At 43.0% G+C, this 23,436-nt stretch overlaps 1 protein-coding gene across 2 annotated transcripts in view; it reads right to left on the bottom strand.

Annotated features, from left to right (window-relative positions):
• Window positions 1–14,390: 14,390 nt before the first annotated feature.
• The window catches only part of Ppr-Y, a 59,530-nt gene continuing 50,484 nt past the window's right edge, over window positions 14,391–23,436 (bottom strand). For both annotated transcript variants that reach the window (XM_033381358.1, XM_033381357.1), the window contains one exon: window positions 14,391–14,800. In XM_033381358.1, the coding sequence (XP_033237249.1) occupies window positions 14,671–14,800 (130 nt within the window). In that variant the 3' untranslated portion in view covers window positions 14,391–14,670. The remainder of the gene's footprint in view (window positions 14,801–23,436) is intronic.

Genomic DNA, 23,436 nt, shown 5'->3' with positions numbered 1-23,436 from the left:
TCTCGCTCTGTCTCTCTCTAACACGCAGGTTTCATGTCGGCTTTGCCTATTGAAAAATGTTAGTTCAAGGATCTCAGAGACTATAAGAGCTAGAGCAACCAAATTTTTGATGCACACTCCTGTGATATCGGACCTTGACGTGTTAGTTTCAAAATTCGCCCCACCCCCTTCCGCCCCCACAAATTACGCAAATCTGGGGCATCCACAATATTGAAGTTACGAGAAAACTAAAAACGAACAATCATAAAAATTTACCATATCTATCAGATCGCTGAATCTGGATCAGATCGGATAATTTTTATAGCTAAAAGGAACAAATTTTTGGTGGCTACGCAGTGTCCTACGACACGCTCAGACTGATTTTCTGTCTCTCACGCACGCACTCTTTGTCGTGTCGCTGACTTCCGTGCTCGCATGTTGCCGATAGAATATGTGCCCTGTACTTCTCTTTTCCGTGTAAGTATATTTTTTTTGGCTTGTGCACAGGTCGATGGAAAATTATCTCCCGTAACTGGAACCATCGATAGCGCCTTAAACTGTGCAGGTTTTGCTTGCTATGGAGCGGGTATGGACAGGCATTTGGGCCGCTGTTTTTCGTGATTTCTGATTACTCCCTGTTGGCAACTGTCAGAATCATTTGATTTTGTTTTTTTATTCTTCCATTCTGCTCCAACGATTTGCAGAGAGGTCTGTCCGCGCAGAGATCCATGGGGTCCGATAAGGCTCCTGAGCTCTCCGTTAACGACTGGTCCCCCGCTTGGCTGACTCTCGGCACGTTTCGAATAACACACTTAGTCCGGCCTGGTGTGAGGTGAATGTGTGGGTTGGTTTTGCGGGTAGGTAATTTTACGTATGGTAAGTGTGTGAGCTACTTAAGCGTGTGTGAGCTACTACTTGAACCGTACAACCTCAACTAGACCAAATGTCGCAAAAAACACAGAATGTTATTCACCTACAGATTCATACGAGCCGAATGATCATTGATTGCCCCACACGTTGTCTTTAAGATGACGCTTTATCTAGTCTCAAATGTTAAGCTCTTCAGATTGTCCTGTCTGCGACTCAAGTGAAGTTTGTTCGATTTCAAAAACCAAAATAACTGCAAACAGTAGATGGGTTTTACTCCAAGTAACTTTTGACGCTGCTTTAAAATATCCACCGAAGAATTCATTTGTTTTGATCATCAAACGGGGTTCGTTGCGAGAGTAGGTTTTTTAACTATAAATCAGAAACTTTGTGTCAAGAAAGGCAATGTGGTGTAATCAAAAAATTAGCAACCAAACAAATAGATTTTTGCAACCCAATGGGACTTCAGGCAATTTTCAACAGAGCTCAGTCAACCATACGGCTGAGAGGAACTGATTTACTTTCACCGCAGCCAAAATGCAATGCTCGTAATACTGAAATATGCATTAGTCCTTCAGCAAGGTCACATCAACCTACATTCTATTTGAGGACCTAAGCTTATCGGTGACATCTGCCTTGCAACCAATTTTGAGCAGATCATTGTAACGCATTTTCTCATCGTTCGTCATAGCAGAAGACACAAATCGATCGACGGCGTTGGCAACCGTTTTTCGTTGGTTGGCACAGTGACCTGCCTGCCACATAATTCGACCTATTAAGTTTGTTGTTATGTTAAGCATGGGCCAATTTGGGTACGATTTTTATAAATCTCGTATCTTAATCACCCCACTCGCTTTGCGCGGCTAATAAAGCAAACCCTATACATAGTATTATCCAACAAATAGTGTACTCATTTCAAATAGTTCACGATCGAATCTACGCTGCTGAAGAAGCTAAGGAGCTCAACAGTTGGTGTCGGTCCGACGTGATAAAAAAACAAAACCAATTAATTAATTAGTTAATTCGCTTTAGACCGGCGGTTGTGCACAAGCAAAAGTAACTGTCTCTCGTCACCGCTGTACCTTCTGCTCGTTGTTGTTTCGTTCCGGTTTTTGGCGCACTCAGTGTGTAAGACATTGTTAAAGACCCAAATCTATCAAAAACGAGGAGGAACGTTGTGAGTTGCTGCGGCGACCGCAACTCTACATTTTTACCCGATACTTAGTCAGTATGGCTCTACTCCGGCAGACGCCGCTACTATTAAACGACACGAAAAAAAGTGCGTGCGAGAGAGACAGAAAACGTGTCAGCCTTAATAGTCTCTGAGATTTGTGGAAGCCCCAAATTTTTCGTCATTTGCGAGGGCGGAAGGGGGAGTGGCGAAATTTTGAAACAAACTCGTCAAGGTCCGATATCACAGGAGTGTGGATACCAAATTTGTTTGCTCTCTAAGATCTAGGAACTCACATTTTGCAATAGGCAAAGCTGACCATGAAACGTGTGTGTTAGACAGAGACAAAGCAAGAGAAAATGAAATTTTTTTTTACCCGATACTCAAAATGAGTATTGGGGTATATTAGATTTGTGGTAAAAGTGGATGTGTGTAACGTCCAGAAGGAATCGTATCCGACCCCATAAAGTATATATATTCTTGATCAGCATCAATAGCCGAGTCGATTGAGCCATGTCTGTCTGTCCGTCTGTCCGTCCGTCCGTCCGTCCGTCCGTCCGTCTGTCCGTCTGTCCGTCCCCTTCAGCGCCTAGTGCTCAAAGACTATAAGAGCTAGAGCAACGATGTTTTGGATCCAGACTTCTGTGATATGTCACTGCTACAAAAATATTTCAAAACTTCGCCCCGCCCACTTCCGCCCCCACAAAGGACGAAAATCCTTGGCATCCACATTTTTAAAGATACAATAAAACCAAAAACGGAGAATCGTAGTAGATGACCATATCTTCTAGAGTACAAAATCTAAACCAGATCGTATAATTATTATAGCCAGAATCAAGAAAACAATTTCATTCTTTCTCGCTCTGACTCTCTCTTACACGCAGGTTTCATGGTCGGTTTTGCCAATTGCAAAATATGAGTTCAAGGATCTCAGAACCCATAAGAGCTAGAGCAACCAAATTTGGTATCCACACTCCTGTGATATCGGACCTTGACCATTTTATGTCAAAATTTCGCCACATCCCCTTCCACCCCCGCAAAGGACGAAAATCTGGGGCATCCACAAATCTCAGAGACTATTAAGGCTAGAGTAACCAAATTTGGTATTCGCACTCCTGTTAGATCTCACTATAAAACGTATATCTCAGAATTTCGCCCCTCCCCTTCCGCCCACACAAAGGACGAAAATCTGATGCATCCACAATATTGCAGATTCGAGAAAACTAAAAACGCAGAATCATAGATAACGACCGTATCTATCAGATCGGGAATCTGCAAAGCAAAAATTTAGATGCCGGTCGCACCTTGAATACTCTCATGGATAATACCCATACATTTTCTAATTCAATTATAAAGACAACATTAAGACAACAGTAATTTTACCCTCATGCAATATACGAATGTAATAATCTTTAATATTTATGTACATAAGATATTTTATAATTGAATTATAAAATTATAATTTCCCGTCGGAAAGCGCGCAATTGACAATTGATTTGAAATATATGTAAAACCAATTCCATTTATATTTATGCATATTTATTTAAGTATACATCTATATTTTCTTATATTGTATATTTAGATACATCATTGTTTTAGTTATAATAAACAAAAAAGTCGAGAACCGACGGCGTTTGCATAATTTGTATAATTTATAATCAACCTGCTCAAGATAAGGAAATAAATGTGTAATTATATTATTGTAATATTTTATATTTGGTGGTATAAATCAAACAAATAAGAGCTTTTATTTCATTTCCCGCGCCCTCGTGTACCATACCCCCACCCCTGCCCATTCTTCATTTATTTTGTGGCGGTAGGTCAGCCCATCAAAAGACCCAAAACAAGAACCAAACTTAAATTTCAGTTTTAGCGGCCAGCAATACTAAACACACACACGCAAAGTACGTGAGAATTCTCACCAGCTGGTTCTGTTTTGCCACCAGCATGTTTTAGTGTATGGGTGCACATGCATTCCCAGTGGACCAAAAAGCGATAGTAAAACGGAACTATCATAAAATTTCCGGAAACGGACTTAGAAATGATAAAAATCCGGGAGCGATGAGTGAAGTCTCGCAAAATGCTCGCAGACGGACTTAGAAAAGAGCATTTACCGGACGAAACCCGAGTGACGACAAAGTCTCGCAAAACTATCACAAACGGACTTAAAAACGGGTGAAAAATGGACAGAAAAGTGAAACATAACGGAAAAAATAGCTAGGTACGGGTGAAGTCTCACAAAATGCTCGCAGACGGACTCAGAAAAGAGCATTTACCGGACGATAACCGTGCGACGACCAAAGTCTCGCAAAACTATCACAAACGGACTTAAAAACGGGCACAATACGCAAGAAACGCCGGATCACGTAATAGAACATGAACGAACATGTCAAACTGCGGCCCGGCACAACGCCGCCGTTTTTTCGTTTTGTGTTATTTTGTGATTAAAAACCGCAGCAGAAGGACGTAAACGGGGAGTTAAATCATAAAAATAGTGAAAAAATGAAAAATCGGTAAGTAAATTATTATTTATTTAATAGTATAGTATAGTGCACAAAATTTGAGTTTGGGAGCAGTATAAGACCCCAAAAAGACAACAATCTACACATTATGTGTATATATTTTTTTCTAGCCATCTTCTTGTGCATCAGGCGACCTGCGTCAACGAATATGTACATATAACAATTTTCGCTGGAACTGACTTTGCGCACCATTTTTGGTGTTACTTGCGGGTTACTCTAGCCATCCGTAGTAAGTATTATTTTCAAATTTATATATATATTGTAATATAATAAACATGATTATTTGTTTACAGCGGGATTTAAGGAAAGATTTCCTTAAGGCATTAGAAGACGCCTGCAGACCTGAGAGCCCAGTGGACCAAAACTTCGTAAAAGATATCGCAAACGAGAGCTAAGCGGAACTCAGCCGTGTAAAACTACCGAATTGAGATCCGAAAACGATACGAAAATGAATCACTAGTCGCTCAGTTTGTGGCAGTGAAAGTTTCATTTTCGGTAGCTCAAAAACGGATCTTTTGCGAGCCTTTAATGATATCTTTTGCGGGCCTTTTGCGAGCCGTTTATGATATCTCTTGCGAGCCGTTTATGATATCTCTTGCGGACCTTTTGCGAGCCGTTTATGATATCTCTTGCGGGCCTTTTGCGAGCCGTTTATGATATCTTTTACGAGCCGAAAGTAATATGAAAAGGAACTCACAATTTTTTTTTGTTTTTTATAATTTTTAATTTTATTTTAATTAATTTAAATTTTTAATTTTGGTTGTACATAAATAGATTAAAAAATCATATTAGTGAATTAAATTTAATTTGTTTTTTCGGTCGAAATCGGCGTCTTCTAACGAAAATCTTTCCTTAAATCCCGCTGTAAACAAATAATCATGTTTATTATATTACAATATATATATAAATTTGAAAATAATACTTACTACGGATGGCTAGAGTAACCCGCAAGTAACACCAAAAATGGTGCGCAAAGTCAGTTCCAGCGAAAATTGTTATACATATTCGTTGACGCCGGTCGCCTGATGCACAAGAAGATGGCTAGAAAAAAATATATACACAGAATGTGTAGATTGTTGTCTTTTTGGGGTCTTATACTGCTCCCAAACTCAAATTTTGTGCACTATACTATACTATTAAATAAATAATAATTTACTTACCGATTTTTCCTTTTTTTCACTATTTTTATGATTTAACTCCCCGTTTACGTCCTTCTGCTGCGGTTTTTAATCACAAAATAACACAAAACGAAAAAACGGCGGCGTTGTGCCAGGCCGCAGTTTGACATGTTCGTTCATGTTCTATTACGTGATCCGGCGTTACTTGCGTATTGTGCCCGTTTTTAAGTCCGTTTGTGATAGTTTTGCGAGACTTTGGTCGTCGCACGGTTTTCGTCCGGTAAATGCTCTTTTCTGAGTCCGTCTGCGAGCATTTTGTGAGACTATACCCGTACCTAGCTATTTTTTCCGTTATGTTTCACTTTTCTGTCCATTTTTCATCACTCGGTTTTTGTCCGGTAAATGCTCTTTTCTAAGTCCGTCTGCGAGCATTTTGCGAGACTTCACTCATCGCTCCCGGATTTTTATCATTTCTAAGTCCGTTTCCGGACATTTTATGATAGTTCCGTTTTAGTTTCGCTTTTTGGTCCACTGGGATATTGCGTGTGTACTAACACATGCAAAGATGTTCTCTCTGCGCTCTCTCTCTCATGATGATGTCACTCTGGGGTACGCAACGCGCTAGCCAGTGTGTGACGCTTTCGTTGTATGAACTGGCACATCTATATACTGTATGGTTAGTGATTAAACAATTTAACAAATAGATACCTTACATTTCTTGGTTTTTGATAAACACTCACTCTTCATGTCCGCCGAAGGTCTTCGTCGTTCCGATGAGGTTCGATGCCCTCTCCGTTTTGGCACAAATATTTATTTATGTGAGGCACCACTGATCGTACTAAATAGATCTGGAATTAGATTAGATCTGGAAAACCCCCTTGGTTTACCAAAGTGTTATCCAGTCTAAAAAACTTAAAATCAAGACTTTATAAAAAATTTCAAGAAGTGGGTTCTCCTACTTCTCACTCTCGTTATGTAATAGCTCGGTCAAACTTTTCAGTTCTTAATGCTCAATGCTATAAGAACTACCTATCTCGTTGCAGGATACGTTTTTCTCAGGACCCTAAACAGTTTTACTGCTTCGTAAACAGTAAGCGTAGAACGTCCACACACCCATCCTCGCTATCATTTTGTAATACGTAGGCAAATAATGATCAGGCAATTGCCGATCTTTTTGCCCAATTTTTCCAAACCACCTATTCTGAGGAACGCTACTCTGGTCAACCGTAGCCATACGGATTACCGAGGTCGAACGGCATTTTCAGTCCCTTGTTAAATGAATATTCCCTACTTCAAGATCTTCGACTAGTTAAGCCGGTGTTTTCACCGGGTCCAGACGGGGTTCCAGGTTGTGTGGACCGAGGCTCTGTGTGGACCATTGCTTAAACTATTCACCCTGTCCATTGATTCCTCTTGCTTCTCCCCAATCTGGAAGGAATCGTTTATAATTCCTCTCCATAAAAAAGGTAGCAAGTCTGATGCAAAAAATTATAGAGGTATAGCAAAGTTATCCGCTATTCCCAAATTGTTTGAGAAGATTTTAACTCCGCACTTGCAACATATCTGCAAGTCACTTATATCTCCAACTCAGCATGGATTTATAAGGCGGCGATCAACCACCACGAACTTGTTAGAGTTTACCTCTTTCATTATTAAAGGCTTTCAAGGTAACTTACAGACGGATGTTATTTACACCGACTTTAGTAAAGCATTCGACTCTGTAAACCATTCCCTTTTAGCACATAAACTTGACCTTTTAGGGTTTCCGCCCAACCTCCTGAGATGGATTTCTAGCTATCTTTGTTCTAGGTCTCAAAGAGTCCTCTTTAAAAACTCCCTCTCTTTACCAGTAAAGGTTTCTTCGGGAGTACCACAGGGCAGCCATCTAGGTCCCTTACTCTTCACACTCTTTATTAATGACTTGCCTTCAGTATTAACATACTCTCGAGTACTTATGTATGCGGATGATGTTAAACTGTGTCCAGTACAAGGACATTTCATTTCATTCTCGCTTGCAATCCGATCTCAATAGCTTTCAGTCATGGTGTTGTTCAAACTTGTTACACCTTAATGCCTCGAAATGCAAAGTTATGACATTTCATCGTTCTAGCCCTTTGTTGGCTCCCTACACCCTATTTGGTGGTTCTCTTGAGAGAATTACCCTGGTGGATGATCTGGGTGTTATGTTAGACCCCAAGTTAAAGTTTTCCGAACACATTTCTACCATGGTAAATAAGGCCATGGGCGTGCTTGGGTTTATAAAGAGGTGGTCAAAGGAATTTGACGACCCCTATAAAACAAAGAATCTCTATACCTCGCTTGTTCGTCCGATCTTAGAATACGGCTCCTGTGTATGGTGCCCTCAGTACAAAGTACACCAGGACCGTATAGAATCAGTACAGAAAAACTTTTTACTCTTTGCTCTGCGGGGCCTTAACTGGGATGCGGGTGTAAGACTCCCATCTTACTCTAGTAGACTATTATTAGTAAACCTCCCATCCTTAGTTAACCGTAGAAAAATGCTTGGTGTGATATTTATGCACAACTTGATCAGGGGTGACATAGACAGCCCTGATCTGTTGAGCCGCATAAACTTCACGATTCCTATTAGACTGACTAGAAACTTTATACCGTTGTTCCTTCCACTTTGTAGATCGAATTATTCCTTACATGAACCGTTTAGGGTCTTATGCTCGGATTATAATTCCCTCTACCATATTATATCCTCCACTAATTCTCTTCCTCTTATTAAATTACTAATCCTTACACACCTTTCTAGTAATTAGTAATTGTAGTGGTATTTGTATTTTGTATTTTATTGCATGCTTAATTTCTTAATAAGTTTAGTGCTAATTTTCCTCGAATGTTAGTCTAATATCTATCTTTCTTGCATGCTCGCGTTTGGTTCGGCTACGCACCGCGCGTCATGCGGCAGCGCCCCTCGGTCGGTTGGGCGGGAGGAGGGCTGCGTTTTGCTTTTGATCCGCGCGTAACAGCCTTCTGCTGGTGTCACACGGGCCACTTGACGGTGCAGTAATTGCATCGCCTCTTGATAGATGCAGTCATTGCATGTCAACATCCATATATAATAAATTTGAATCCACTTGCGCGATTAACCCCGTATTAGCATTTGTTTAGATTTTCCTCTTTACGTGCTTCTTTCTTTTCTTTTCTCTTTTATTTTCTTTATTTCTCTACGCTACGTTACTTTAGTTTGCTTAGCCAAGACATATCAAAGAGAAGAACCAAAAAAATGCAAGTATGTTTCCGTTGTCGAGTCGTCTGCGGAATACTCTTTCCTCGAGGTATAGTCACTCAACCGACCGGTAGCTACTCTCGATACCCTCAGATTTCCAAGTTTGGCTATTCCTCCGCTGCTGTAGATCATGAAGATTTTTTCTAGCGGACCGTTACTGTATAACCTTTTGCAGTATGATGTTAGGGTATCTGCAGGTGCAGACGTAGACGCCGCTGCGGTAGATGATGACCAATACTACGATCGAGCCGTGGACCGCCGTCGCCAAGGTTCGTTGACCCTCCGATTTCGCTGGTGTCTCGTTCTCTACGCTTCCTTCACAACTTAAACCGGGGACCCTTGCCCTGTAAGTCTGGTTCACTTTTCTCTGGGCCACATTCAAGCTTTGAAAAAAGCGGATGCCCTACGTTAGGAAAAGGTGCATACGTTTGTAACATGACTTTTTTCACTAATTGTGCACTCACCCTGCAAAAATGTATTGGCACTGATTCTAATTGGTTCCAATGGAATTTATTTCCTTTTTACCACTAAAAATGTCCGCGGATGGTTTTAATAGGCTCGGCTAGGTTTTTTGGCTCTTTTAATTCACGTTGCAGAATTTTCCTGGGGGCTGTGCGTTTGTACGTGTGCTCCTTGGAGTGGTTTGGAAGGAAAAGAATGATGGTAAGCCTTCTGCCTGGCTCCATGCTTGGCCCTCTACCGTTACGCGTAACGTAACCTCTGCTCGCTCCTGTCACTGCCCATACGTCCAATTTCTCCATTTAGTTTATTAACTGCATTTTAAATTTTCCGTTCGGGCAACTGTTCATTACACTTCCTGAAGATACATTTTAGCCAGTTGATGGCCCTATTCCCGGCCTTCTAAAGTTGGGCCGGGATTACCTGGTCCGGGCCTGTTGATTTAAGCGAGTTGAAGCTGTTTACTGCCCAGCTTATGTTCCGTTTTGTTAGGATGTGGTCCACCGATTTTACCGATCCCTCTCGTAGGAGGTGTGCCGGCTCGATAGTTGTACAGCCGGGGAAAGTGTCGAGTAAAATCTGTAGGGACTCCTCACTGCAGCATTGCGGCCTCTGATGTTTCCTTAACTTTCAAGCAAAATTTTTGTCTAGAGGTCCTTTTTCTTTCCTTTTTATATAGTGACAGACTGATTTTGTAGTCTGCTCAGTGGTTCTCCTCGTTCGCGCTTTTGGCCCTGTTGAAGGGGGTCATGCAGCTTTTACGTATAATGTCTATTTGTTTTGACCACCAGGGGGTTCCTTTTTTCCCCTAAGTTTGTTGGAGGGGCATACTGCCGCAAAGGCCTTGTTGCATGCATGTTGGTGCTTTAGAGGGGAGTAAGTCCTCCAGGACGGAGCTATATTTTTCCCAGTTGGCTTCCTGGGATTAATGTAGTCATTAGGTTTCGGACACTCGAGAGATAGTGTGGTCTCGATGTACCTGTGGTCAGAGAAGGAGTGGTCATAAAGGACTTGCCAACTCTTGACTATGTCAGTTTGTGAGACACTAAGGTGATGTCAATAACCTTCAGTCGATTTTTAATTATAAAAGCTGGGTCTTTGCCCCGATCCAGGCTGTCCAGCAGCTCGAAGTAGCGGTCGGCCAGTGCCGCTTCCACCCACTTCCACTGGTTCCTGGGAATTCGCAAGTCCGTACTGCCTTTGTCCAGGACACCAATCAGCGTCCTTTCTCTGGCAAACTGCGCGAACGGGGCATTTAGTAGTACTCTGGAGCGCTATGGCATGCGTTCTGCCGACGGAGTATGTTGCCCAGCACTCCTTCTGTCAGCAAATGTGTACATATGTCTTGGCTTGGACGCTTGTAGATGGTTACTTGTCCTCCGCCACTTTATCGGTTTTGGGAATCGGTTTACCACCCACCCCGGATCCGGGATGGGACCCCTTTGGGCTCTCTCCATAGCGTCTTCAGCCGCTCAGGTTTTCTTTGTTGTTTTGCGGGTTGGGCCAGGCCTTTGGGCCGCTGCCTTTTCCTGTTTGGGATTGCTCCCTGTTGGCATTTGGGGAGTGCCAGACTCATTTTGTTTGTTTTTTACATCTTCCATTCTTTTCCCACGATCTGCAGAGAAGGGGTACGGTCCGTCCGGGCAGAGATCCACGTTGCCCGGATAAGGCATACTTAAAACAGGGTGCTGCCAAGTCCCTGAGCTCTCCGTTAACGACTGGGCTAGTTTTATATACCGGGCCCCCAGCCAGGCTGACTCTCGGCACGGGTCGAATAACACTTTTAGTCCGGCCCGGTGTGAGCTGAATGTGGGGGTTGGGATGTGGGTAGGTAGTGTGTAGGGATAGGGGAGTGTGTGAGCTACTTATACGAGGCGGCACCACAAGCGCATCGTCAGTGTTGCTACTTCGCGAACACCCGCTGGCTGTCCGGGGCTGCTTATTTTCGGTTCTCTCCCTAGGGATGTCCGCTTATTCGCAGCTGATCTACCTATATAGTTAGGTCGTTCGCTATCCGCAACCTGGGACCCGTCCGGTGGCCTCAACTAGGATCCCTTTGAGCCTTCTCACCAGGTCATCAGACCAGATAGAAGCGGTTTAGGAACATCCAGAATGGATGGTGAGATAACTGAGAAATTTTCGGAACGACAAAGCCTTACAGCCCATCCCCGAAATGGATGGTGGATGGTCGTCAGTGTGAATAGCCTATTAAGTCGTTTCTTGATGAGCGAAATAGAATTTACAAAGCACGATTCCAAGCTGCTAGCATATCCTTGATTAAAAGAGCAAAGTATGATAAAACACTTTAAAAGGTGATTTGCTCTTTTGTCTGGCAGTTGCAAAAAGCCTTCGCGGCAGCATGCCCCTCTAGCAAACCTAGGGTGAAAAAGAAACCCCGCTGGTGGTCAAAACAAATAGACATTCTACGTAAAAGCTTCAGGACACTCTTCAACAGGGCCAAAAGCGCGAACGAGGAGAGCCACTGGGCAGACTACAAAATCAGTGTGTCACTATATAAAAAGGAAACAAGGAAAGCAAAAAGGGCCTCTTGGCAACAATTTTGCTCGGAAATTGAGGAAACGTCAGAGGCCGCAAGGCTTCGCAAGATTCTCTCAAAAACTAACCCCTCGGTAGGGTAAAAAAGTCGTGGCCTATGCGGACGACGTTGCGATTATCTTCTCGGGGAAATACCCTCAAACACTGTGCGACTTAATGACCACAAAGCTAGCGCAACTGTCGGATTGGACAGAATCGCGCGGTCTGTGAGTAAATCCCTCAGAAACGGAACTCGTATTATTCACAAATAAATACAAGGTCCCGCCACTCAACCCTCCAATACTACAAGGATGCAGGCTCTCCTTTAGCGACAGGGCCAGTTACTTAGGGTTGGTAATTGACAAGAAGCTTAGCTGGAACCTGAATGTCAAAGACAGAGTGAAGAAGGCAATGACTGCGCACTACACATGCAAAAAAGCTATTGGGCTAAGATGGGGTATGATCCCAAGCATCGTCCAATGGATATATCAAGCTATAGTTAGACCAATACTACTCTACGGAGTTACGGTGTGGTGGCCGGCCCTATCAAAAAGGGCGATCACCAAGCAACTGTGCAAAGTCCAGCGGACTGCCGCCCTATGTATTACCGGAGCTCTTCGCACCACCCGAAATGATGCGCTAAATGCCATCCTATGCCTACAGAGCCTTGACCTCGCAGGAAAGGAACGGGCTGAAGTAGCAGCAATACGTCTAAGAGACTCGGATCAATGGGTGACACAGTGCATAGGTCACTCAGCCATATTAAATAATAGCAGTACCGTCCCCTCAAAAACAAACTACCAAGTTCCAAGAGAGTACACAGTCACTCCCTTCGACACAATCATCCCTCACAGAGACGAATGGCTCGAGGGACTCCCAGGCCCAGATGGGGCCATAAACATCTTCACAGATGGATCAAAGCTGGACGACAGAGTCGGAGGGGGAATCTACTCTGAACAGCTCAACATAAGGCATTCTTCAGACTCCCAGATCATTGTAGTGTCTTTCAAGCGGAAGTCATAGCAATCAGGGAGGCTCTAGATTGCCTACAAGCGGCTGCCGTTACGGCAAATCGCTAAGCGCGATTTCCTCGAACTCGGCCACCGTGGCAGACTGCCGCAAATCTCTGCACGAGATGGCTCAGCAATTTGCTATTAGCCTGATTTGGGTCCCGGGCCACCGGGACATCGAGGGCAACTGTATAGCGGACGAGCTGGCCAGATCTGGCACTACAATCCCCCTTCTCCAAGACAAGGAGGATATCTGTATGCCAATGGCCACCTGTAAGCTCATTATAATTGCTATCGACTATCGAATTGCAAGCGACTAAAAAACGATATGTGGCAAACAGTGCCACGATGTCGCACAACTCGGCAAACATGGCCGACCATGGACATGAAGCGCACTGGATAATAGGCACCGACGCTAACAGGCTGGGGGCCCCATATAACGATTTTTGTCGCAGCTGTAGAGACGAGGAAGAGGAGGAGACAGTGGAACATCTGTTCTGCTCCTGCCCAGCTCTCAGCAGAAGAAGGCTACAGCACCTGGGCTGAGGATAGCGAACTTTGTGAGAGCATCTGGATGGGATAATTGCTGACACGAAGTCTCACAACGCAGGAAGGAATGATCCTATGCGGTATCACAACGGGCCGAAACCGGCCTAAGTGTGACGAGTTCCGAGTTCCTCAACCTAACCTAACCTAACCTAAGAACGAGGTTTTTAGCGTATTAGAAGGGGGAAGAGATTTCGTGTTAAGCGTGGGTTGGGGGCATATATAAATATGCTTTATTTTCTAGATGGCTGAAGGAGCGGTTTGATGCGAAGGTTTTTGTACCGTACTACTGAGCTTTTTCAGAAGCGTAAATTTAGATCGCAATTTGAAAATATTTACACAGTTTTTTTTGTTTTTTTTTTGTAATACATAATATTTTTTAATAATACATAATATAAAAAAATAACAATAAACGGTAACATTATACACTGTCGCTGTTAATAGATACTAGTATAAATGACTATGATTACAAAGAAATCAACGGTACAGGGTCAATAGCATTTGGGTCTTAGTCTCGGCGATTCTACGTCAGGTGATCCTCTATCACAGCTCTCGTCGGAGGATGAAGGTCCTGATAGGGCGATGCAACAATTAACAGTATAGACTTAAAATTACTTACTTAAAATTTCTACAGTTTAGCATCAAAACTCGAAGTTACTGCCATGTCCTCTAAAAATTGTTCAATGAAACATCGAACAATAAACCACTAAATTTAAATCTAACAACGGAGAACTCTTATCCAACAAGTATTTTTAATATATAAAATAATAAACAAATATATAACATATTTTTACATACAAACCTTGTCCCTACAATAAGAAAAGATAAATACCAAGTCAGACCTTTTTATTAGTCAGAAAAAATTACGAAATCAACATATCGATGACAAAACTGGCAAAAAACGTCATTAAAATATTAAATTGAAAATTAAGTTTACATGCCTGATAATTTATTGACTAATGCTAAAAATTAATACACCGAATAAAATAGACAAAAGTAGTTTGATTTACGTGTAGTACATTTTTGAGCACTTGTAAATTTTGAATTCTAAGATATTCGGCTATTCTATCAAATTGGTCTATTAAAAATATCCAAAGTTCTCATACAATCTCATGCAAAAAATTTTTCAACGCATAATGAGGGGTTTGGTAAGGTAATATTGATAACATAAATTTCAACACCGGTTCTGATGTCTCTAAAACAACGTTTAAACAACGTATTCCTCGGCAGCTAGTTCTTCTCTTATATCATGGGGTAACAAAGCCATAGCTTCAGTCAGAATTTCGATAAACGAATTGATTTCCAAAATTTTTGATCGATGTCGTTCAATTTCATTACTGAAAAGAAATAAAAAATTTTCAAATTATATTCATTTGCAAACCTAGAAATAAGGATGGCAACACCTATGTTATTATAATAGCCAAAATTAAGTAAACCTTTTAGTGTGGCTACGCACTCGCTCTCCCTCTCTCTCACACTCTTCCTACCACTCGTCCAGTGAACACCAGCAATCAATAATAGTAATCCCCGCAATCCAAACGCGAAATCTACACTAGCTGTTGGTACGCTGTCTCTCTCTTTCTCATTTTTTCCCTTTTCATACTCTGAGCAAGACTGCCTCTGACCTCTCTAAACAATTGATATGCACAGATAGCAGGCCTCACAATATTACACGCCCGACAAAAGACTTACACTTAACACCGCCCGCCCAAAAAATAAAGATTGGCTGTGATCTACCGTGTCATCACAAAAAAACCAAACCAACTTTCAAATTTCAATGGGCGAAATTTGGAGGCCCCACCAGTGACGCTGCCGCCATACGATGGCCGTGACGTCACTCCAACTTCAAGAAGTCAGCAACCATCTCCAAAGACGAGGCCAGCCGCTACAACGACACTGGCAAACGAGCCAAAGCCAATACCATCGACAATGCATCCCGGGTGGCCGGACCAGCAGCTAATCGGATGCAGCCAATTCGCATTCACCATGGGCATCACACCTTGATGCCAACGCCAAATCCAGCCGACAATGTATCCTGGGTGGCCGGACCAACAGCCACAGATCGCAGCCATTCCTCACATCGTTGGCATCACTATGCGATGCCAATGCCAATCCTCTGACAATGCAAGCCAATACCGTAACTTGTGTTATTGAGCCACTTTACAGCCATGTATGCTACTACACATATGTAGATAAGCAGTACACTTGTTGAATAATGTACCATTTTAACGGTATAAACACAATAAAAACAACTCTCTCATTTGAGAGACTGCCAGTTTTGTTCGCATAGTCGAACACATCACAAAGAAATAAGTTGAATGAGTTTTCTAGATATTTTAATTAATTTAATTATAATCTAGATATTTTAAATTATAATCTATAGTTTAAAATATTTATAAAACTAACTAACCCATAGACGTTGTTCTGCCGCGCAACAAAAAAATGTTCATAATTAATTGTGGCTTATTTATAGCGAACAATTTCTAGATGACCCGTTTTTATACCCGATACTCAAAATGAGTATTGGGGTATATTAGATTTGTGGTGAAAATGGATGTGTGTAACGTCCAGAAGGAATCGTTTCCGACCCCATAAAGTATATATATTCTTGATCTGCATCAATAGCCGAGTCGATTGAGCCCTGTCTGTCTGTCCGTCTGTCCGTTCGTCTGTCTGTCCGTCCCCTTCAGCGCCTAGTGCTCAAAGACTATAAGAGCTAGAGCAACGATGTTTTGGATCCAGACTTCTGTGATATGTCACTACTACAAAAATATTTCAAAACTTCGCCCCGCCCACTTCCGCCCCCACAAAGGACGAAAATCTGTGGCATCCACAATTTGAGAATTTGAGATATGATAAAACCAAAAACGCAGAATTGTAGAGAATGATCATATCTTTAAGACTGCAGAATCTGAATTGGATCGTATTATTATTATAGCCAGTATCAAGAAAACAATTTCATTTTTTCTCGCCCTGTCTCTCTCTCTAACACACATGTGGCATATTCGGCTTTGCTTAGAGTAAAACATTAGCGCCTAGATCTCAGAGACTATAAAAGCTAGAGCAACCAAATTTGGTATCCGCACTCCTAAGATATCGGACCGAGACGAGTTTGTTTCAAAATTTCGCCATACCCCCTTCCGCCCCCGCAAAGGACGAAAATCTGGGGATATTCACAAATCTCAGAGACTATTAACGCTAGAGTAACCAAATTTGGTATCCGCACTCCTGTTAGATTTCACTATAAAACGTATATCTTGAAATTTCGCCTCACCCCCTTCCGTCCCCCCAAAGGACGAAAATCTGTGGCATCCACAATTTTGAAGATACGAGAAAACTAAAAACGCAGAATCATAGATAATGATCATATCTATCAGGTTGCTGGATCAGATCAGATCATTTTTATAACCAAAGGGAACAAATCAATTTGCACTGGCTACGCAGCGCCCGACGTCACGCTCAGACTGATTTTCTGTCTCTCTCGCACGCACCTATGTCGTGTCGTTTAATATTCGCGGCGTCTGCCGGAGGAGAACCATACTGACTAAGTATCGGGTATAAATGTAGAGTTGCGGTCTCCGCAGCAACTCACAACGTTCCCCCTTGTTATTTTTATGTTTATGTATTTATATTTCTTTTTTTTCAGTCAAGCGCTTTGTGATATACAACATATACAATATTAGATTTGTGGTGAAAGTGGATGTGTGTAACGTCCAGAAGGAAGCTTTTCCGACCCCATAAAGTGTACATATTCTTGATCAGCATCAATAGCCGAGTTGATTGAGCCATGACTGTCTGTCCGTCCCTATGAGCGCCTAGTGCTCCGAGACTATAAAAGCTAGAGCAACGATATTTTGTATCCAGACTTCTGTGATATGTCACTGGTACAAGTGTACTTCAAAACTCTCTCTAAGTTTTATTCACAATAAGCTGTGCAGCAGCGCATGTTGCTCAACATCGTTATGTTGCTCCATAATAATCCATTAAGGATAGCGACTTCATTCATTTCCTTCACAATTTAAAACTAACTTTTTCAAACTTGCGGCTGCATCGACCGCTGTACCGACATTCCGGCGGCCTTGAATGAGCGCACGTCGGTCTTCAATCCGATGTAAGATGGGCCAATTTATGAATTGGGCGCTTAATGAAGCCCGCTCCTGTCCGCACCTCGGCCACCCTGGCCCTTCCATCCGGTCCTTCGCCGGTGATCCACCGCTGCGGCGGCGTTTGGACTTCGTGGACCACCACCATGGCCCCGACCTCGATGTTGGGCTCTGTCGTTTGACACTTGCTGCGACGCTGGAGGCTGTGGACGTTTGAGCTCTGAGAGCAGATGACATCTCTTGGTAAAGGTGGTACCGCTGCTCCGTGCGTCTGGCTCGAATACTTGCGGCAGCGAGCAAAAGGCCTGGCCTATCAGCAAGTGGCCTGGCGTAAGCACCTCTCCATCGTTGGGATCTGTGCTGGCCGGACTGAGTGGCGTGGAGTTCTGAATGGCCTCTTCCTCGGCCAACACCGTCGGAACTTCGCTTTCTGTGAGCGATGCGTTGGCGATCTGTCGGACGATGATTTGTTTCGCCGACTTGACCGCCGCCTCCCACAAACCGCCGAAGTGCGGTGCTCGAGTCGGATGAATTTTCACTCCACCCCTCCGCAGGCTGGTCTGCTGCTCCTCCAAAAATTTCCTGCAGCTTCCTCAGCTCGTTCCCGGCTCAGACGAAGTTGGTCCCGTTGTCGGGACCTCTGCGGAATGCCACGTCTTGCGATGAAACTTTTAAACTATATGAGAAAACCATTAGTGGACAGGTCCGGAACAAGCTCTAAATGGACGAGCTTAGAAGCGAAACAAAAAAATACCGCTATATACATTTTGACGGGCGGACGTCGACTACAAAAATCCACACCACAAATTCCTCAAAAACAGTTCGACTAAGTGACTCTCGGCGGGCAGTAGAATTATAAACTTGGCCTCAAGTGGCACAGGCGCATGCAACAACCTGCCTTCCACCCTGATAAGCGAAAACATTCTCCCTTTTTCGGACATCTTTTGGACCCGTTCTATCATTTGCAGGCTTGGCGGCAGAGCCTGTCTCTTTTTTAACTGGTTAAACTCCTGCGAAAAGACACTTGGTTGAACCAGCTCCATTAGTTTGAGGGACGATTGCTGCAACTCCTTTACAGTCAACTCCCTGGAGCGCTCTCTTTGCCTGTTTATTTTTTTTAAAAACGGTACACATAGGCAAATACTCGAACTAATTTAGTGTACGACGAAAAACGAGCAAATATCTTATTGGGAAAGTCCTCAACACCAATAAACACTTTGGCGGACTTTTGTACCTCGGAATTCTGACATCGGCTGGGATGTTAAAATGGGACAGCGAAGGCACATGACGCCATGTAATACCTTCTGATAGCTCTTGAATTGTGGCTACCCTATTTGACACGAAAACATCAAGCGACGACGGCGGAGTCTTTATCCAATGTAGCGTTATTTCGGAGTCCGTCCAGAAATAAACACTCTAGATTCTGCATTTGTCAAGGACTTGTTTGGGCGACGAAACTAGGACTATTTAACCTCGAGTAGATTGTAGTCGATACTTCACTGTTATTGTGTGTTATTTTCAAGCAACGGTAGCCCTTGACAACCTTAGAGACTGCGCCAGGCTTTCCGGACAGAAATTGACCTGCGAGTCTGAGTCCAATAGTGATCTTGCGAACTGAAATTGGCCAAACCTGTTTCGAACTCGAACCATTGCTGTGGCCAGGATGACGTGTTCAGGCTCATTTGAAACACGTTCAACCTGCGCAGGATATGACGAAGCCTGCTCTCTATTACCCTGACCTTGCGCCTTATCGATGCAATAGTGTGTGGTGGACCTGTGAACAAACTCTGCACTTAGAGGATGTGCACTGGGAAACCCTATGCCCAGATTGAAGACAATTATGCACAGCTGCTTGCCCTTTGCGAAGTCGAACCGCTGCAACACGGGTCACCCCAAATCACCCCAAATCCATCACAATTTAGAATCGAGTGGTTGGAGCCACAATATATGGACTTAAGATCGATAGACTTTTCTGCCCTGGCATTAAAGTTTTTGCACAATCGGACCAGCAGGGCAGCACATCATAGTCCATCTGCCCATTATATTTCGATTTCGTATATGAATCGACCTGCGACAACGCCAGATTATGATTATGATCATGGCGTTAACAACCTTTCGCTCGTCTCCTAATGATACGAGCTACTCGAAAATTGCTGACACGGAATCTATAACTAATCGCAGAGAACACGCGGACGGATTTGTCATAGCCGGGATTTTAAACAACTGGGCAAGTGTATTGAAATATATTAAGCACTTGTTGTCACCTTTGCCACCTTCACCTTTGCCACCTTTCTAAAGCCTTCGAATAGTTTGCATCTGAGACTTGGGATGCCGGTATCGTTCCCAAGGCTTCATCGGACATCCACGAAATGAGATGGTTCAATTTCTCAATAATGGACAACGACCGGTCGGAATCTTTCAAACTTTCCAACAAAATAATAAATTGTTTAAAGTCCGCGTGCTTGGAAAATTAGAACGGTGCTGCACGGGAACTAAATTTCCTTGTGTTTGGGAAGACCTGTTTGGTGCTGCCGACTTGTACAACGCCTTTGTAATCACACACGTTTCTTCTAATGCCGACCTTTCCGAGTTATTCTTGGACCTTGACATGCAATGACTGCATCTTGTAAGAGGCGATGCAGTTACTGCACCGTCAAGTGGCCCGTGTGACACCAGCAGAAGGCTGTTACGCGCGGATCCCAGACAAAACGCAGCCCTCCTCCCGCCCAACCGACCGAGGGGCGCTGCCGCATGACGCGCGGTGCGTAGTCGAACCAAACGCGAACATGCAAGAAAGATAGATATTAGACTAACATACGAGGAAAATTAGCACTAAACTTATTAAGAAATTAAGCATGCAATCAAAATACAAATACCACTACAGTTACTAATTAATAGAAAGGTGTGTAATGATTAATAATTTAATAAGAGGAAGAGAATTAGTGTTGGATATAATATGGTAGAGGGAATTATAATCCGAGCATAAGACCCTAAACGGTTCATGCAAGGAATAATTCGATCTACAAAGTGGAAGGAACAACGGTATACAATTTCTAGTCAGTCTAACAGGAATCGTGAAGTTTATGCGGCTCAACAGATCAGGGCTGTCTATGTCACCCCTGATCAAGTTGTGCATAAATATCACACCAAGCATTTTTCTACGGTTAACTAAGGATGGGAGGTTTACTAATAATAGTCTACTAGAGTAAGATGGGAGTCTTACACCCGCATCCCAGTTAAGGCCCCGCAGAGCAAAGAGTAAAAAGTTTTTCTGTACTGATTCTATACGGTCCTGGTGTACTGAGGGCACCATACACAGGAGCCGTATTCTAAGATCGGACGAACAAGCTTTGTTATATAGGGGTCGTCAAATTCCTTTGACCACCTCTTTATAAACCCAAGCACGCCCATGGCCTTATTTACCATGGTAGAAATGTGTTCGGAAAACTTTAACTTGGGGTCTAACATAACACCCAGATCATCCACCAGGGTAATTCTCTCAAGAGAACCACCAAATAGGGTGTAGGGAGCCAACAAAGGGCTAGAACGATGAAATGTCATAACTTTGCATTTCGAGGCATTAAGGTGTAACAAGTTTGCACAACACCATGACTGAAAGCTATTGAGATCGGATTGCAAGCGAGAATGAAATGAAATGTCCTTGTACTGGACACAGAGTTTAACATCATCCGCATACATAAGTACTCGAGAGTATGTTAATACTGAAGGTAAGTCATTAATAAAGAGTGTGAAGAGTAAGGGGCCTAGATGGCCAAGCCCAAGAAGGCCACCCAGTCCGGCAAATAAACCCAGCGGTTTATTCCTTGACCAGTACGGACAGCATCATCGCAACAGCAACAAAAAAAAAAACTTTCATTAGCTGTAGGCCTTAAGCCTTAAGCTGTCTCCATTTGGCTTCGAGAAGCTGTCCCGTCTGGGGGAGCTTTCATTCAGCTAATAAATGAACGTTATTTGGTTAAAAACCTTTACTGGTAAAGAGAGGGAGTTTTTGAAGAGGACTCTTTGAGACCTAGAACAAAGATAGCTAGAAATCCATCTCAGGAGGTTGGGCGGAAACCCTAAAAGGTCAAGTTTATGTGCTAAAAGGGAATGGTTTACAGAGTCGAATGCTTTACTAAAGTCGGTGTAAATAACATCCGTCTGTAAGTTACCTTGAAAGCCTTTAATAATGAAAAGAGGTAAACTCTAACAAGTTCGTGGTGGTTGATCGCCGCCTTATAAATTCATGCTGAGTTGGAGATATAAGTGACTTGCAGAGATGTTGCAAGTGCGGAGTTAAAGCCTTCTTAAACAATTTGGGAATAGCGGATAACTTTGCTATACCTCTATAATTTTTTGCATCAGACTTGCTACCTTTTTTATGGAGAGGAATTATAAACGATTCTTTCCACATTGGGGGGAAGCAAGAGGAATCAATGGACAGGGTGAATAGTTTAAGCAATGGTCCACACAGAGCCTCGGCGCAGTACCTGAGTACACAACCTGGAACCCCGTCTGGACCCGGTGAAAACACCGGCTTAACTAGTCGAAGATCATGAAGTAGGGAATATTCATTTAACAAGGGACTGAAAATGCCGTTCGACCTCGGTAATCCGTATGGGTTCGGTTGACCAGAGTAGCGTTCCTCAGAATAGGTGGTTTGGAAAAACTGGGCAAAAAGATCGGCAATTGCCTGATCATTATTTGCCGACGTATTACAAAATGATAGCGAGGATGGGTGTGCGGACATTCTACGCTTACTGTTTACGAAGCAGTAAAACTGTTTAGGGTCCTGAGAAAAACGTATCCTGCAACGAGATAGGTAGTTCTTATAGCATTGAGCATTAAGAACTGAAAAGTTTGAACGAGCTATTACATAACGAGAGTGAGAAGTAGGAGAGCCCACTTCTTGAAATTGTTTATAAAGTCTTGATTTTAAGTTTTTTAGACTGGATAACTCTTTGGTAAACCAAGGGGGTTTTCCAGAGCTAATCGGACAAGAAAGCGGGACACAAGAATAAAAAAATGTGCCGAGAGCATTGTAAACGAGGGGGAACGTTGTTAGTTGCTGCGGACACCGCAACTCTACGGTTATACCCGATACTAAGTCAGTATGGCTCTCCTCCGGCAGACGCCGCTAATATTAAACGACACGACAAAGAGTGCGTGCGAGAGAGACAGAAAATCAGTCTGAGCGTGACGTCGGGCGCTGCGTAGCCACTGCAAATTGATTTGTTTCCTTTTTCTATAAAAATGATCTGATCTGATTCAGATTCAGCAATCTGATAGATATGGTCGTTATCTATGATTCTGCGTTTTTAGTTTTCTCAAATCTGCAATATTGTGGATGCAACAGATTTTCGTCCTTTGTGTGGGCGGAAGGGGGTGGGGCGAAATTTTGAGATAAAGGTTTTATAGTGAGATCTAACAGAAGTGCGGATACGAAATTTGGTTACTCTAGCTTTAATAGTCTCTGAGATTTGTGAATATCCCCAGATTTGCATCCTTTGCGGGGGCGGAAGGGGGTGTGGCGAAATTTTGAAACAAACTCGTCTCGGTCCGATATATTAGGAGTGTGGATACCAAAAATTTGGTTGCTCTAGCTTTTATAGTCTCTGAGATCTAGGCGCTAATGTTTTACTCTAAGCAGAGCCGCCTATGCTACGTGTGTGTTAGAGAGAGACAGGGCGAGAAAAAATGAAATTGTTTTCTTGATGCTGGCTATAATAGTAATACGATCTAATTCAGATTCTGCAGTCTAAAAGATATGGTCATTCTCTACGATTCTGCGTTTTTTGTTTTCTCGTATCTTTAAAATTGTGGATGCCACAGATTTTCGCCCTTTGTGGGAGCGGAAGTGGGCGGGGCAT

Source organism: Drosophila pseudoobscura, chromosome 5 (assembly GCF_009870125.1).
Source record: "Drosophila pseudoobscura strain MV-25-SWS-2005 chromosome 5, UCI_Dpse_MV25, whole genome shotgun sequence".
NCBI classification, from domain to species: domain Eukaryota; kingdom Metazoa; phylum Arthropoda; class Insecta; order Diptera; family Drosophilidae; genus Drosophila; species Drosophila pseudoobscura.
Note: the sequence above shows the minus strand (reverse complement) of the source record. Positions and strands in the feature narration are given on the sequence as shown.